The sequence below is a fragment of the Rhinichthys klamathensis genome, unplaced genomic scaffold, assembly GCF_029890125.1.
Source record: "Rhinichthys klamathensis goyatoka isolate OS25496 unplaced genomic scaffold, OSU_Roscu_1.1 h1tg000030l_1, whole genome shotgun sequence".
Classification (NCBI taxonomy): Eukaryota; Metazoa; Chordata; class Actinopteri; order Cypriniformes; family Leuciscidae; genus Rhinichthys; species Rhinichthys klamathensis.
Window position 1 is genome coordinate 2173119 of NW_026606580.1, and position 17498 is coordinate 2190616.

The following is a 17498-nucleotide window of genomic DNA, read 5'->3' on the forward strand; positions in this document are numbered from 1 at the left end:
ACCACAAAGGCTTTCTTCATTTCCCTACTCATCTCTTCCCCTCTATTTCAATCTTCCTGCATATTAAACATACTAATTCAGCTGCCGCATGTAGCGCAGTTCTTTCATTTTACCGTCACGGTCACCTGTACCGCATGATTCAGCCACTGCAGGATCTGAACGAGGTGCACGCAGCTCCATTTTTCCTTGAGCTATTTACTTAATGGCTAATGCAACAAAAAAAAAAGGCCTCCAAAATGGAAATAGCACATTAGCCCACCCCTTTTTTCCCCATTTTCTAGCCCTCCTGCCTTTCTTCACACTTCTCGTTCGGATAAATTACAACTAACACATTATTACGAGGCACATTACTTGTTCCGCCCAATATGTAAGAGGAAAGGGGGACGAAATCCCATCAAATATTTAAAGCAACAGACTTATAATCGGCCTTGTGATGGGCAACCACACTGGGTTTTTTTGTTTTGTTTCTGAACATGCAAGTAATGTGCAAAAAATCCTTGTAGAATGTAGTATATGAGAGTATATGTAACTAGATTTGCATTTCCTGAAGGAAAGGCAGCAAAAAAAAATATAATAAAAAAAATAGGTGTTTTAGGTAGAAAGTTTAATGTAAGCTTAGGTTTAAACTTTGGTTTTAAAAAGATGTAATAAAGAAAATAAAGATAATAATTCAGTATGCAAATACATGCAAGAAAGAAGACCAATTGTGATTCAGTATGCAAATATTACCTATGGCGCAGGTTCAACATTATACTTTACTATGCACTGTCATTGACATCCAACGGGCACCACAGGCTTTTTTTTGCATACTAAATGTTGTATAGGAAATACAATATTTATGTATGCATTTAAATAAATAAATAGTTCATTAAAAAATGTTTAAAAAAAATGTAAATGAAAAATAACAGTTTTAAAATTTAAAACAAACCCCTAACCAGAATGTTTAAGCAATATTAATCTATGTGCTGCCTTGCAAGCACTGTAATGAGTTTATATGAAGCATGGGATAAAATGGCATTTTTAAACATGCTAATCTAAGCTGTGAAGTCTGTATGATGGCAGGCTGTAGCAGCGCAGGGAAGAGTTGTGAGTGAACTGGCACCATGACAGGCAGAGCAGGATGGGAGTCTTTTGTGTTAGCAGAGCTCAAAGTATAAGAGTCTTATGGAGAGAGAGAGAGAGAGAGAGAGAGAGAGAGAGAGAGAGAGAGAGAGAGAGAGAGAGAGAGAGAGAGAGAGAGAGAGAGAGAGAGAGAGAGAGAGAGAGAGAGAGAGAGAGCTGATGAGGAACAGAGACTGAGTGAAGAACAGACTCAAGTATAATCACATGGAAAGAGCTCAGGAAGAGAAGAGAGAGAGAGTGAGAGTGACAGTAAAGTGCAAGTAAGGCTGATGAAAGAGCAGAAACTAAACAAGGAAGAAATAAAGATTATAGCTTACAGTAAGAGAAGAAAAGTTTAAGACAACCAGCGAGGGACTTAGAGAGAGAGCAGACTCTGTATAATCAGCTTTGCTCCTCACTCTTCCATAAAGTGCTTGATGGTTCATCCCTAAGCCTTCTTTTTTTTATTTATCATCTTCCCTTTTCCCTACTTTCATCCATTCCCAAACCGCACTACTCGGCCTCTGCCTCCTTCTAGCTCATATTATTGGTCTAAATAGGTCAATAAAAGTGGTGCACACACCAAAACGTCTGTATTATAATATACAAAGGAATTAAACCTCTGGCTTTTGTAGAAATACCATTAACAGGTTGACCCTGCACAGCTTCAGATTGTTTAAACAGGTTTTTTTCTCTGTTTTTTTGTGTCCAAAATGGGCTAGACAAACATATCATATAACAGCTCAGGCCAGACATCCCAATCTGCATACTATATCTAACATACAGTAGTATGCAAGCTTATAGATTAGTACATTTCAAATCACAGTATGTTGAAAATAGTATCAAAAGGTGCTGGGTTGGCATACTCTTTCTGGTGTTTTTTGTTGTTGTTGAGGTTTTAGCAAACTACTCTCATCATTATTGTTCATTCTTTTGGTTAGGCGCCAAAATATCAGAGATAGTATTCATAAAACAGGAGGAGAAACATTACCAAATTACATCCGCTGGGATTCTTAAATGCACATCCAATGCTTTACCATCAATGGATGCTTTACTAAGTTATTGGAGAGGAGTATTCATATTTATAAATGACCATTTGAACATGAAAGATATGTCCAGACTGTATTTCTACTACAAACATTCACACTTGTAGAATGTATTCAAATTGTAGGTTCGTTATCAAATGCAGCACATGCTGTGACACTTCACAATTTCCAATTTTCCTAATTTCCAAATGTAATCACATGCACAGCAATAAATTAAAAATAACCCAAAACACCATAGCAACATATTGGCAAGTTTTGTTGAGGCAAAGACCACGAGTTTTTGGTTAATATCGCCCACAACACAAATGCAAGAAGGTTGGTTTGTTTGCATCTATTTTATATGACATTATACTATATACTGTAAGTCCCAATAATAATGCACTGGTGCACTAGTTTACTATTTATATTTCTATACTAAATCACATTTCAAACAAAGCAAAATTATAAAACACTTTATAATCAGTAATATACAGTGGCTATAATTATTACAGTACCGTGTTTGGTGCCAGAAATGTTTCTTGAGCGCCAAATCAGCATATTAGAATGATTTCTGAAGAATCATGTGACACTGATGCTGAAAATTCAGCTTTGCCATCACAGGAATAAAATGTCATTTTATAATATTACTGTTTTTACAGTATTTTTGATCATGCAGCCTTGGTGATCATAAGAGACTTTTTTCCAAAAATAATTTGTCCCCAAACTTTTGACTAACCATTGTCTACAGACAGACAGCTTTTGGTGCCTTTAGAGCAGAACAATGGCTGCCTTTATTCAGCTGCTGTTCTACATGCTCTTATATTGTGGGAGGACCAGGTGCCGGGAATTGAGTTGGGATTTCCCTTCTTTACAGCATTGGTGGTGTGTGAGTGTGCACCCATGTGCTGACCCTATTTGCATTCACACAAGCATATACCCCACACTATTAGTTATTAAGTCATATATACTTACATTAACTTTTATTACTTCAGTTTTACTGAAGCAGCAAACACGGAGTGATCCGGGAGTGAACTCAGAAGCAAACGGTGACATCAGTCTCTATTTCAACAGATTAAAAAATCCAGATGATGAACGAGCCTCTCGGACTTATTTCACAGCCATAGGGCATTGGTTTCAGAACTGCTGGTCCATATTAGACAAGCAATGAGAGCACAGTGTCTAATTTATAGCTCTGTTACCAGAGCCACACACAAAAGAGGAGAGTTTGAGCACAGAGCAGCTTGTTCATGTCATCTTCACCCAGTTTGATTTATAGTGGCTCTGATGATTTTCTCTCCTTGGGAGAATGCTGAACCATCTCTTCTGGTCCTAATCTCAGAACGTGGACTAGACAAAATAACCTTTTTTGCAAGTTTCGTTCACGATGTTCACGATACAAATGAGGCTCTCTGAAGCAGGAGCCCGATGGTGTTCGCTCTGACACCAACTTTCTACATGACTACTTTTTTTGATTGTCGACTACAGATTAAAGGAATAGTTCAACCAAAAATAACAGTTCTGTCATCATTTACTCACCCTAATGTCACACATATGAGTTACTTTCTTCTGAGAAATATAACAGGAGAAATTTAACAGTTTTTCCATGCAATTACAATGGGGTCCAACGCTTTCAAGCTTCAAAAAGGACTCAAAAGCACCATAAAACTATCATATACACTTTTTTAAAAAGTAGTCTATATGACTCATGCTTTTAGAAGCCATACAATTTTCGTGAGGAATAGGCCAAAACTGTAAGGAAAAAGTAACAATGTGAAATTCACGACCAAACTATTCTTTCGAGTCATATCGTTCCAATGGAGCAGTTGATTCTTTTCACAAATACAGCCTGAATGATCTATAACATGAACGACTAAATGACTGATTCAGACTTCGAGTTCAACTCTCTGACTCAATGTTCTGTTCACAGTGGTTAATAGCTCACTGGAAGTGAATATTATCAGTGAATAATGGCATACATTTAGGTATGTACTTCACAGAAAGCTATTGTATGGCTTCAAAATATTCAATTATTATTTAAATTGGTTGTTTATAACAGCAGGTGTGTTGCTGCAAGCTCTTACCACAAAGTGTCTGCTTCAGGGTACTTCTTTTATATCCAAAACCGTCAAGAATGAAACTTGCAAAAAGTCCACATTCTCAGAATTTACAACCGAGTGGATTAATATTTTTCAACTGTACTGCAGACTAATCTAATCAGAATTTAGAGTTGGAACCTTAATAAAGGAAGAATCTGATTCTTTACTCTGCATACTGTATCTGCAGACAGAGGGGTCAAAACCCACTGGCAATGATATTAGAGCCCTCATAGAGAACACAGAAGGGGTAAAATACCAAGCAAAACATCACAGTAGTGCCTAGAGCACAACTTGAACTAGCAGTCAGTGCAGGTCTCTCACCCACAGCGTCACAACTAACAGGAAGAACTCTGACATGTGGAGCGAATCCTCTGAGCCTCTGTTATAATAGAGAGCATATGCAGACATTCTAGAGGTCTGAAAGTCATTTAGAAGAAGCAAGTACCTGCAGATTTCACTGTAGGAGTGCCAGACTAATGATACTGCGAGCATCACCGCAGCATGGCTGCCATATGTGTTGGGTTTGATCACCTCAGCTGTAGAAAACACAGAAGAACATAATGTGGTCACAGCATGTGTGTTTCTGGTTCAGCATGCCAAGCTTAAAAAAGTGCGTATTTGCGAATATATTTTTGCTAATTAAGTCAAAGTTTATTTTCATGCATCCAAAAACTAACTAAAAAGTGGGCAAAATAAAGGTTTCAATAAAGGTTTACAATTTTAAATCAAACATGCAAATGCCACGAGATAACTTGCCCGAACCTGAGAAATTTACAGATGCTATTTGAATTCTATCATTTAACAGTAACTTTGAAAGCACAAAAATACTCATATTAAAATAAAATAAAAATAACTGATAAAGCACTGACAATCGAAAACTGAAATAATAAATTAAACTGAGCTGAACTGAGCTTAAAATGAGCTGCACATACAAAACAATCACTCAATCGAAGCGGTGAACGTAAGTTACGCCTTCTGTATTGAGCCCAAATGTACAATCTGTATAGACTTTTCCAACTGCTGACATATTACAGCAAATCTAATAAGATTCTGCTTAAATGTGCTAGTATCATCAAAAAGTGCCTGGAACTAGCAGTATAAATATACACAGAGATATTTTCACTGTTCTGTAACCATATTTTAATTATATATAGCTATAGTACATCCCTCTGTATACCTGGACCTTATTAATAAAGTTAAGGAGTTATACTCTAAAATACTGTGAAATCAAACAGTCTGTAACTGGGGATGAAGTGATTGTTGTTTTGCAGAGGTCAAGTTTTTTTGTTATTTTTTCCCTTATGTGGTTCTTACTGGGGGATTTTTAATAGGTCTGGTGTAACAGACGTCTAATCGTCCCCAGCTTCCTCTTGAGGGATCGTATCCACGCCTGGCAGAAAGACTGAACCTGGCAGAAAATCATTGCCTCTTAACGGAGGGCTTAAATGGAAGAGGATATACTAAAGAATAGGCCGTTTAAAGTTAACTAATCTCTGCAAAGCTCAGCAATCGAACACACAGACATTTTTTTTTTTTCATTCGGTGCTGACTCTTAATAAACATATGGTGTCCTCCACCCTAGTGAAACGATTAAGTTAAACACTTTCACTTGACCATTCATTTGACATGAATTTTCAGTAGCTCAAATGTAGATTTACTGAAAAAGTTGTTACAATCATACTTCTACATGGACATGTTGGAAGAACCAGCACCAGTTAGGTATTAAGTTGATCTTCAGGGAATACAAAACCTCTAAAAATGAGGCTTGGCATTACGTTTAGGCATCTTATCAGTCTTTTAAGTTCTTGATATCCTCTTGAATTTGCTGAAAAAGAAGATTGAAAGTGTTAGTGTAAGACACTAACATCCTTAAGAATAATTGTGTCTGTAACTCCTATGACTGTGACTCTGCAACTCAGAAACAAGTGGGTCAGAAGGACATTAAAAAGTAATGCAGATGCTATGTTGAAGTGTAGTTTCAAACTTACACCAAAGCCTTTAGCTTGAGCCTACCACACAAACACACACACATGCACAATTGCACATACCCAAACACACTTGGAAACGCATATGCAAAGATTTATTTTTCATCTCAATTGTCATAGTGACCAGAGGTGTAGAATCCATTATATGTATATTAGGCAGTCCGATCCCATAATAACTTAAAAAAGATATGCTGAAAATCACAGTGGTAATTTATTTGATCATTCAAGTCAAGTCAAGGTCAAGTCAAGTCCAATGTATTGTGGCATACAGTATTCCAAGCAGTAAACTGTGCTGTACTTCACATTTTAAAATTAAGGATATTCTATGCATACTACACAATAGTATGTTATCCTGAACATAACAACTACACACACACACACACTTTGACGATCCTCCAGTTGCACACACTCACACTAATGCATGAAAACCCTCTCTAGTAACCCGTCTTGTTTGGTCTGTTTCTGCGACGGCAGCGGGGTGGGGGATCAGGACTATAAATCCACAAATGTCTTCAGCCACACTCGGCTCATTTCAAGCATTCACTTTTCAATCCACAGCCCAGTTTAGCTGCCAAGAGGATCAGAGGAGCGGTCAGGGTTTTCCCTCAAAGCAAATGCAACATTAAAGTTTCCCATCTCGTAACGGAAGGCCGTAAGGAGAAGACGAGGTTTTTCATGTCTGTGTGTGAGTGTGTGTGTGTGGGTGTGGATTTTAACCGGTGGAACGTAAAAGCATGTTCATCCTCTGATGGCACAGAGTGTGGTTTCTCTCTTTCTTTCATTCCAGCCCATCATTTTCTACAGTTAGACAGGGTGAATTATTCAAAAGAAGGTTGCCACAGAGATACTGCTTATCTTTCCTCTTACACAATAAACTTGGGACTCACTCAAGGCACAGAGAGACGTAGACAGACAGAGCGACAGAGAAAGCCACACTGTGCTTAAAATCCTGCTGATATATTTATAAGAACAGACTGTAAAGCTAACTCTATAAAAATTTTACGAAATTGTGCAAAGGTAGTTGGTGTAGAAGGGGGGGGGGGGGGGGGGGGTGGGGGGGGGGGGGGGGGGGGGGGGGGGGGGGGGGGGAAGAAAGAAAGAAAGAAAGAAAACACCTGCAACACACCAAACCAACACTTTACCACACTTCCTGTGGGCAGATTTATTTATCCAAAATAAGGTTTAATAAATAGCGTTCAATATAGAATTTGTGTAGGCATATAACGAATTTCCGGCTTCCCCATTATTCCTATTACAGTGCAAGTAGAGCGCCTCACCGTAAAAAAAAACCTTTTCTTTCAGTGTGCACTTTCCCTTGCACTGGCCCATTTTGACTGTGCTTTGAATAAAATACAGTGTGTGTGTGTGTGTGTGTGTGTGTGTGTGTGTGTGTGTGTGTGTGTGTGTGTGTGTGAGGTCTGGAAACTTTGCTCAAATGCCTAAATTAGATTTTATTGGATTATGACAGGAGTTTAAATCACAGACTGAATTAATACCATAAGGTACCAGTGAAAATCTTTGCGTGTGTACACATTCTTGAATATGTCATGAAATGAGCCTTTTGTTTAAAATTTCATCTCCCATATTTAGTCTCCTTGAGAAATATGTCCCTACAGTTTTATCCAGTTTATTCGCTTTATGAAATGAAATATAGTAAACCTTTCTGCAGATTTCCCTGCAGCTATAAATCCAAGAGCTTGAATTCCAGTGCATTTTTTTGTGTGCTAATTTTACACTTTCCTAAACTCAGATTGAATTACCTTATTTTTGGATGGTCATGTTCGGTCATTCTAATGTGATCTATCTATCTATTATTAACAAAATAAAAACAAAATTTTAAAATAAAACTGAAAATTAAATGAAAATTATTTTATTATTTATTTATTATTTTGTGATCAAGCAAATCATTAGTTCTGGCAGATCACGTCAGTCAAGCTCGCATCAGCTGATCCACATCTATCTATAGGAATACGACGCCTATCACAACCTGTTCAACTATGTAATTTAGCAGTCATTGTAGACAAATATTTAACTGCAGAAAGCTGTGATTGACCAATCAGAACCAAGTATTCCAGAGATCTGTGTAATGGTAATGATGCAATGACTTTCGCTACTCTTACACAATCTGTATTGCTTAAGCAAAATGCACAACCTCTCACACACAGATGTCACTCTTTGCCTTAAGTGCAAGACAAGATATTTGCTGAAAAGTGAAGTGAAAAAAACCGACAATAGATAACATAAGACAATCTACACTTCTCTGCCACTAAACTGTGTGGATGGCAAATAACAAAATCTCACAGACATGTCAGACAATAACAGCTTGCAATGCTTTTGCCTTTCACAACAGCCAGAGCCTTCTTGATGGTTGAGTGATCTCAGAGTGGAAACACATATCATTTCCAGCACTCACCTGCTCTGCTGTCCGTCAGAAGTGATTCGCTCTCGCATATACTCGCAAACTTCGGGCCGCTTCAGGACAGGTGAACCATCGCAGCTACATAAAGTACTGGCTGACAGGGTCACAAAGTCAGACAGTTGTAGTTAATTTGTGTTATTTCAAAACACATAGACTCACACACGCTAAGACTGTGACGGTCGTTGTAAATCACAGACACACTCCATTGACCTCCACTAGAGTTCAGCGGTGAGAAAAAGAGAAAGAATGAGAGAAAGAGACTGCCTGGCCAGAGGCTAGAAATATTGAGCCAATTATCTGACAATTATCTGCCCTGGTTGCCAGCGTGGAGTTGTGGAAGATATTTATGGGTGCTTTACCTCTCTATGGGGAGACATGAATCTACAGCGGCGTGGCCTCTGTACCCTCGTGCCTTTTGTGATTACCGCCCGTTTGACTCGCTGTGCCCCCGTCTGTCCCCGTGCGCCACACTTGCACTACAGCAGGAAGACGTAAATCTGGCCTGATATGAAGAGAGATGCTTGGCAGCAGTTCATTTGTATTAAACACAAATGGAGCAGAATGCTTTAAGAAAAGGTTGAATGAATTTGTGCAATATGCTATAGTTCCTTTTCAAGCCATTTTGTTCATGCAGCTTGTAATATTATGAAAATGTTTTTTTAATTATTTTGATTTTGGACATGAATTTAACATCAAGATCCGATATATACGTAACTTGCTTTGTTTAAAGGGATAGTACGCTCAAAAATGAAAATTGTGTGATCGTTTACTCACGTTGTCCAAACTACATTTCTTTTTTTCTGTGGAGCAGTTTAATTTTGTTTAAGCTTTTAACTTAAGCTTTTAGGCTTCAAAAAGGACACCAACTTATTTCAAATTAATCATTCACTATATCCCACGTCTTCTGAAGTCATACAATAACTCTAGGTGGGAATCAAACCAAAATTTAAGTAAATTACAATGAATTTTCCCCTCCAATAAGTAAGTAATTCAACCAGATTATTGAATCTGTTTTGAACTCAAAAACCGAATTATTATTTAAAAATGTGTGACTCAAAATGATTCAAATATCACTACTTCTCTTAGATTGTATGTTATAATAGTTATTTAATTGTCATCCGGGTTTGAAACAACCTGTGGATGAGTAAATTATGACTAATTAAATTTTGGGGTGAAACGGTCCCTTTAAAGCTCATTGTCTGCATATGAGACAACATTTGGCTGATATTCTTCAATTGGATCGCTACGTGTCGGACCCTGCAATGAACCGGATGTGTTTAATGGCTGAAGCTTTCTGCCTGTATTAAATGGCTGAATGTGTGTTCAGGGAGTCATATTCTTACAGCGTGAAGAAGACATCAAACACTGCTCTGAAAGGACTGTAAATCATTTGTGCTCGGAGGCAACGCTACTTCAAGTGTTACATCATTTGCGCCGCCAATAAACATCTGTTAGAGAAAGCCTCACTTTCCCTTGCCAGGGAATGGAGGAAAATATTCTTTCACTAGCACCCTCCCTTTTATACTGTCCCTCAGAGAACGGTAAAGCTGTGAAAGCTGTCCATCTTTTCTCTTTCGCTCTGTCTTCCCTGCTCTCCCTTATCCCCCTCTCTCTCTCGCTTATATCATTTGATACAAGAGTTTGTTTAACTTTTAAACTCTCTACGGGCTCTAATGTCTGAGAAATGGCCTTGTGCTGTGACAGAAAGAAGATTTATCCTGACTGCTGGTCTATTTCAAACAATCGCATCCCAAAAGATGATTCCGGTCTTTTACTCATTTCTTGTACTCGTATTTTTAAGGGTTAGTGCACCCTAAAAGGAATATTTTGTCATGATTTATTAATGGTGTTCCCAAACCTCTATGATTTCCATTCATCCTTGGAACAGATAAGGAGAAAGTCAGCAATCAGGTGTTTTTTTTGTTGTTTTTTCTGTAAAATGGAAGAATGAAACTGAAGCATATGGGCACTGTTGAGCTAGTGAGGGAAACAATAAAATGAAATTAATCATATTTATAAAATATATATTTGTATTTAAATATATATGTTGACAATTCAGTTTTCCCATCACAGGAATAAATTACATTTTTAAATATATGAAAATAGAAAACAGTTATTTTAAATTGCAATAATATATTCACACTATTACTGTTTTTACTATATTTTGAAGTAAGTTAATGCAGCCGTGGTGAGCATAAAAGACTTCTTTCAAAAACCTTTTTTTTTAAATCACCAACTCCAAACTTTTGAACTGTAGCATGTAACAAAAAATGACACCTGTATAGAGTTTCCATACCCATTATTTTAAATTCATTTGTGGGATTGTGGTACCTGGACTTACTTTCAGCACAACTACTTTGCCTTGACAACAAGAAGGATGCAACTTATTAAATATAAATGCTATGTTTGGACCAAGCTCATGTCTATTTCATAAAAGAGGCAATGTTGTGCATTTTGCAATGGACAAAGTTTGTCCCTGATGGCCTCACGACCTGCAGGATATGATGCCACATCAGCAAGTTGGGCCTACCTGGCCATTAGGAATCTACCCATCAATAATTAGTCACAAATTCACATATGGAGCTCAAATGGCTTGTTTAAATTGTGTTACATTTTTTAAAACACCCCATGAATTACACATATATATATATATATATATTGCACATTTGTCTTTTTGTCTTCATAATGTACTGTAACTTTGCAGCATATTTAGAAACATTTAGTTGTAAATTCAGTCAACCTGTCAAACAGAATATGTACATGCATGCTATAATTAATGAACAAACAAACAAACAAATTCATTAATGTCACATTTAAATGCAAAACAATATGATGAGACAATTACAGTACATTACACTTTGTCATGTAGTTTAGCATAAGGGCTGCACATTTTAATACACTACAGAAGAATAATAAAAAACTAAAAGCAAATGAAAAAACAAGCAATGATGGTACCTGGGATTTTGTATAGGTGGTGGGTTGTGTAGCTGGTGGTTAAAACTCCAGGCTGATGAAACCTCAGTAGATGTGTTCATTGAACTATCGTTATCCTCATGAGCAAAACGCTTTATCCTTGGTTATTTTGGGGGTACTGCACCTGTTATAAGCATAATGAGACTCATTTAAAACATTGGCTTAAATGGAAAAACAAGTTATTAATATGCATGCAAAAAGTTTTGCTGTGTGTTACATCACTACTTTAATTTGTGCTCCAGTAACAACTTCCATCTGTGGAAGTGCTGCAAGCCCGACTCAATCAGCAACCTACGGTGTTCACTTGAGCGAAGCGGCTGCACAGCACATAAACACTCGCTGCTACATGCTGGATAGTCGCTGGGCTCTTGTTTTTACCAGGAGGCATGAATTTGTGGTGGCATGTGACAAGAAATACAATTGCCAATGAAAAATAAGGACCTTTTTCAGAGCGACCTAAAGGGCTATCTAAAGCCACTGAGCCCGGCCCACTAATGCCATTACAGGCCATAAACTGACATCGGGGTTGAGGGAGGCCATTTTGTCAGGGCTTAAACCCCCTAGTGGAGGGAGATAAATAATTGAGAGCTGCATTCTGCACTTGGGCTGAATTTGAAGCAAACGGGCCTTATGAGGCTCTAAATGGTGGAGTGCCGTGCTGTAAATCATTAATCCACTGCTTTTATCCTCTTTGGTTCAGGTCAGTGTCTTGAAGGCACTAGAGAGCAGTGGGGAAGAGAGGGTGAGAGCGACATGGACAAACAGATTAGACTCTTTTCTTCCTCTTCAAGATCTGAAAGGGCTAGAATGCAAAGCACAAGAGAAAAATCACATGCCCCTGCTTAGCTTAGCTTGGAAACAAAACAATTGGTTATTTTTCTTAAAAGAGGACTATCTTAAAAGCCAGCATTAGCAGAATTTATTTTTTATTTTTATTTATTTTTGTCAGATACACTGTCTTGCAGTTTTGGCGAATAATTTGTCTTGTCAGCAAATGTGCTACAAAGGGAAAGAAACCAATATGATAGAAGACAGGGTCTAGGGTCATGTGATGTTCAGGTCACTGCCTGATGCTCTAATGGAGTCTCAATTAGCACTAAGAGCCTCTGAGAAAGTCATTCTCTCAGAAATGAACAGAGGTCAACTTTGAGAACTCTGAGTGTTAGATGCTGTTTTAGAGCGAGAGAACAAAGATTTAGATAGAGTTTACCAATTGAACAACTAAAAAAAAAAAACATGTCGAAAAATATGCATCATGAGTCATGACAATATACAAATATATATACAACGTTATCTTTTGACCAGTAGGGTACTGGCTGTTAGCATAACTGTCGCTATAATTTCATCAACTAATCTCTGTTTCTTTACAGAGACCTGATGCCTAAGACCCTGGAGGGCCAGATCACCATGGAGAAAACACCAAGCTACTTTGTGACCCGCGAGGCTCCGGCTCGAATCTACGCCCTGTCCCGCGACACCAAGCTGATCGTGGTGGTCCGGGACCCCGTCACACGAGCCATCTCTGACTACACGCAGACACTGTCCAAGAAGCCTGACATTCCTACTTTTGAGAGCCTGACGTTCAAAAACAGGACTACAGGGTTGATCGACACCTCGTGGAGCGCCATTCAGATCGGCATCTACGCCAAACACCTGGACAACTGGCTCCAGTTCTTCCCCATGAGCCAGCTCTTGTTCGTGAGCGGAGAACGGCTGATCAGCGACCCGGCCGGAGAGCTGGGCCGCGTGCAGGACTTCTTGGGGCTCAAGAGGATCATCACAGACAAACACTTCTACTTCAACCAGACCAAGGGCTTCCCTTGTCTCAAAAAGGCTGAGGGCAGCAGCAAGCCCCATTGCCTGGGTAAAACCAAAGGGCGGACCCACCCAAACATTGACCCTGAGGTCGTGCAGAGACTTCGAGACTTCTACAGGCCTTTCAACATGAAGTTCTACCAGATGACTGGCAGGAAATTTGGATGGGATGACTAACAGTAGACCGTGAGATAGACCCTGAATGTTGTAAAAAGGGAGAAACAACCTTACTGTGACCTCACCTGCAACAGAACTATGATAAGTTCTTCTCTCTGAAAAAAATAGCCCAAAATTGGTCCAATCTGGCTGTGGAGAAATTGGAGCAAAAGTGTGAAGAAAAGTCCACATCCAAATGAAGTTAGGTACAGAACGTTGAACAAATGTCAAAAACAAGAGTAAATGTCTTCACACTGCTATTCAGATTCCAGATTCAAATGTGACATTTTGACCTCTTACATCCTCATCAGGCAAAAAGATAAAAACAAAAAGAGAGTTAAACATTGCCTTTGTTGATAAATAGGGTGGGCATTTATTTATTTATTTTTTACCATCAGGTTTTTGCCATATTTGTCATTTCAACGGCCACATACTGTACCGTAAGAGAACCTAAGAGAGACAGCTGAAAGCTGAAGAGATCTCTCTAGAACTATGCATTTGGACATTGAACTGTGAATTATTTGTCTAGAGTTGGAGATCAGATTAGTCCTTTTGCCATATTTAAAGTAGAAAAACAATAGCTGCTTATATACCTTTGCAGTTATTTGGAAGAAAATATCAAAACAATAAAAATGTGTATTTTTTTCAAATGTATTTATTTAAAAAACATATATGGACACATATACAGTTTACATATTTTTAATCTTCACTAAACTCCTCCCTTCATTTTTTTTTGCATGTGCAGGGGTGATTTCTTTTGTATTTTGAACCATATAACACAATGCCTTTTCTAAAACTTTAATGTGGTCTAAAAATGTGCACATTAAAATGTTTACCATCCAGTTCACTTTTTTTTATATTTGCTGAAAGATATTTGAGTTATGAAATATTGTTATTTAAAAAAATATTCCTTGTGTCAATGGATCAAAGACAACAATAGGGCTGCCAATGAGGTAAACATGCTGAATTCAATGGCATTTCCCCCGGGTTCGTTTTTTTGTTTTTGTTTCACAGAACAAACAAATATTTATCCAAATTGTGATTTGACTGGATGGCAAGCTTTTAAATCCATTTAAAGCTATGTGAATGATGTGAGCGTGTGAGAGAGAAAGACACTGTTACAAAGCAGCAGTGCCTTTAAGACACTTAATAGTGTTTCAATGCCTCATATGATCATTTTTGAACTCTCTGACCGACCAGAGTGAGGCCAGGTGGGCTTTAGGCATTAAGTCCCTGGAGCTCAGCGGCCCCTTTCCAACTGGTCACCTGAATTGACTTAGGCCACCCAAAACCTAAGTTCCTCCGGGGCTGACCAGTTGGGCCGTGAAGGTGACTGGGGTGACACTCAATTTAAAGGTGATTTGAGTAAGTTTTCAATGTGAAAATGCTTTAAAACCCCACCTTTAAAAAAGCCATCCATTGGTTTGTTTCTCTGCAAAAAGTTTGGGGTGGGTTTACCCGTTTAGAAACTTAAAAACATTCATTTGTATTTATTTTTTTGCTTTTGGCGGTGCAGAAATTACACACATCACCTTTAAGTTCAGAGGGAGTGAATACATATTTTTCCTTTGCAATATTATCAATGACATTATTCTTTTATAATTATGTTTATTTAATTTGAATAATGGATTTTTATAAAGCACACTTTTAATAAAAAAATAAAAATAAAAAAACATTTCCCAGACTGTGATTCTATTTGCAATCCTACATCAATAAGAACCTAAATACAGAGCTTATTAGCTCACAATTATGACACTCAGTTCTTAGTTAATGCTACATAAATTAAATTACAAAAAAAAAAATCTAAATGCAGTGTTTTGTGGCTCCAGAAAGGCTCAAGACCATGGCAGCAAACAGCAGCCCTCATCCTCCACTGGCTTCAGTCCTATCTGTCCTGCTCCATCCAGCCTCATTGTCTTAGCTTATCTCTGTCCACGCCAGACAGTTCCAGGATGCTTCAAGGCCCTCAGAAGATGCTCCTCATTGAGGGTTTATTATTTTCTGGATTGTGCATAAGCCTGTCGGGAGTTTGCTTTTCTAATTTGGCTGGTTAACGACCATTTGTCGAGCCTTGCTGGAAACGGAGACGGCAAGACATGGACAAAATGGATATCTGGATGGTCCACTTGCACTGGCAACCACATAAACCTCTTGAGGAGGAATTGGATTTTTAACCCAACCTTTATCTTTTGCTCGCTCTCTCAGTTTATCACTTGTAAATGTACCTCCGCTTTAAGGCTCTTGACAGCCACCAGCTCTCCACCAATACCTCGTTTCTTGGCTTTCTTTTGTTTTCGTTTTCATCGCTGGCCCCCGTGCTCCCCCGAGTCCCGTCGATCCACTCCGTGCGTTTGTTTAAAAAGAGACTGTGCAGCCAGGCTGGAATCTGACAGTGTTCATTACGAACTTAAACCGTGTGTTAAACTGACTCGCATCAAAATTAAATTCCACAGGTTGGGTTTCTTACGGACTCCGTTCCAGCTGTTCAGCTCAACCACATCACAATCCTAATCAAGGACTATCTATACGAAGCTGTCGAATTTAAGGATTGAGAACTTACTAATGAGCCCACAAGTGCTTAAACACATGCAATAATCCAAATGTCAAAATAATCATCCATCACTGTAAATCTACAATGCTTTGTATGATGTAAAAGTTCCTCAAATAACTTGGAATATATCATACTGATTTGCAAACAACTTTTTTTTTTTAAGTTCAGTCGACTTTTCTGTGATCAATTCAAAACCATTGACATTTAGACTCCCAAATCAAACTTTTTGTAGGTAATTTCAGCCTTAGTTCAGTTTTTGCAAACTTAATATTTGCAAACTTGCATTTGAAAATCTTCTACTTAATGCTGGAATACTTTTGTTGACATGAAGCAGTCAGCTGAACCACAAGTAAATGATTTCATAATGCTTTGTCTGTAAATTAAGTGTTTTGAAAACATTATCCATATAAAACCATACTCATATATGCAATAGCGTGGAATTGTTGATACGTTTTCCTATGCAATGATGTTAGCCAATCATAACAGTGGCTGTTTATAGACACGCCTTAAAGGAGCCATCACTTAAAAACAGATCATTTTAGACAGAAGTTCAAAATGAGGGTTATATTTGTTTTGCTTTTTGGTTCAAAAACTTTATTACATTATAAGTGAACCTCAAGGAACATATTAAAATCCATGTCATGACCCTTTAACAAATTTTAAAAACACTAGGCAGCATACACTAAAGCATCTACACTAAGTGACTGAGGTTCACACACTCCCAGACTTTCAGCTCATTTTAAACACAACAAACTCATGCAAATGCATGCATCACATTGCTAGGAGTGTGACAAATGAAAATGATTTGTGTTCTTAAATCGGCTGAAATATCAAATGTATTTGATATCCTCCGACTGGATGGAATCACAGTCTGAGCCAAATTCTATATCAAACACTGTGCGATTTCTTCCAAAATCTATCAACTCTGACGGCCAAAAATCTGCAGACTTTCGGTAACTAGCGTCATCAAGGCCAGACTGAAAATCTGGGCAAAAGTTGTGTAGTGTATTCCAGCCTTCACATTGCTGTTGATCACATTCTAACAATGTCATATTTGAATTTCAATGATGGCATATTTGATTTTCTTCAATCTATTTAACCATCTAAGCTGCATTTGCAAAGACAGTGGCACAGTGAGGCTCTGAATATGAAGGCCAAAAACATACACACACACACACCTGTCCTCAGCTGTCAGCGAGGGCCTGTGTCAGCTCAACACTGGGAGGTTGAAGACACCTGTGTGTAGTCATTTGTACACAATTACCCCCTTTCAGTCTCTTGTTAGCCCTGATGACACACTCATCCTGCCTCAACAAGACCATGTGTTCTGCAATAAGACAGATAGAGAAAATTGGACACAGATAGCAATATTAAAAG

General features: G+C 38.2%; 1 protein-coding gene across 1 annotated transcript in view; it reads left to right on the forward strand.

The window, feature by feature from the left end:
* The window catches only part of si:ch211-216b21.2 (heparan sulfate glucosamine 3-O-sulfotransferase 3A1), a 31834-nt gene extending 17421 nt beyond the window's left edge, over window positions 1-14413 (forward strand). The window contains exon 2 of the mRNA XM_056245447.1: window positions 12970-14413. Within this exon, the coding sequence (XP_056101422.1) occupies window positions 12970-13591 (622 nt within the window). The 3' untranslated portion in view covers window positions 13592-14413. The remainder of the gene's footprint in view (window positions 1-12969) is intronic.
* The last annotated feature ends 3085 nt before the right edge of the window (window positions 14414-17498 follow it).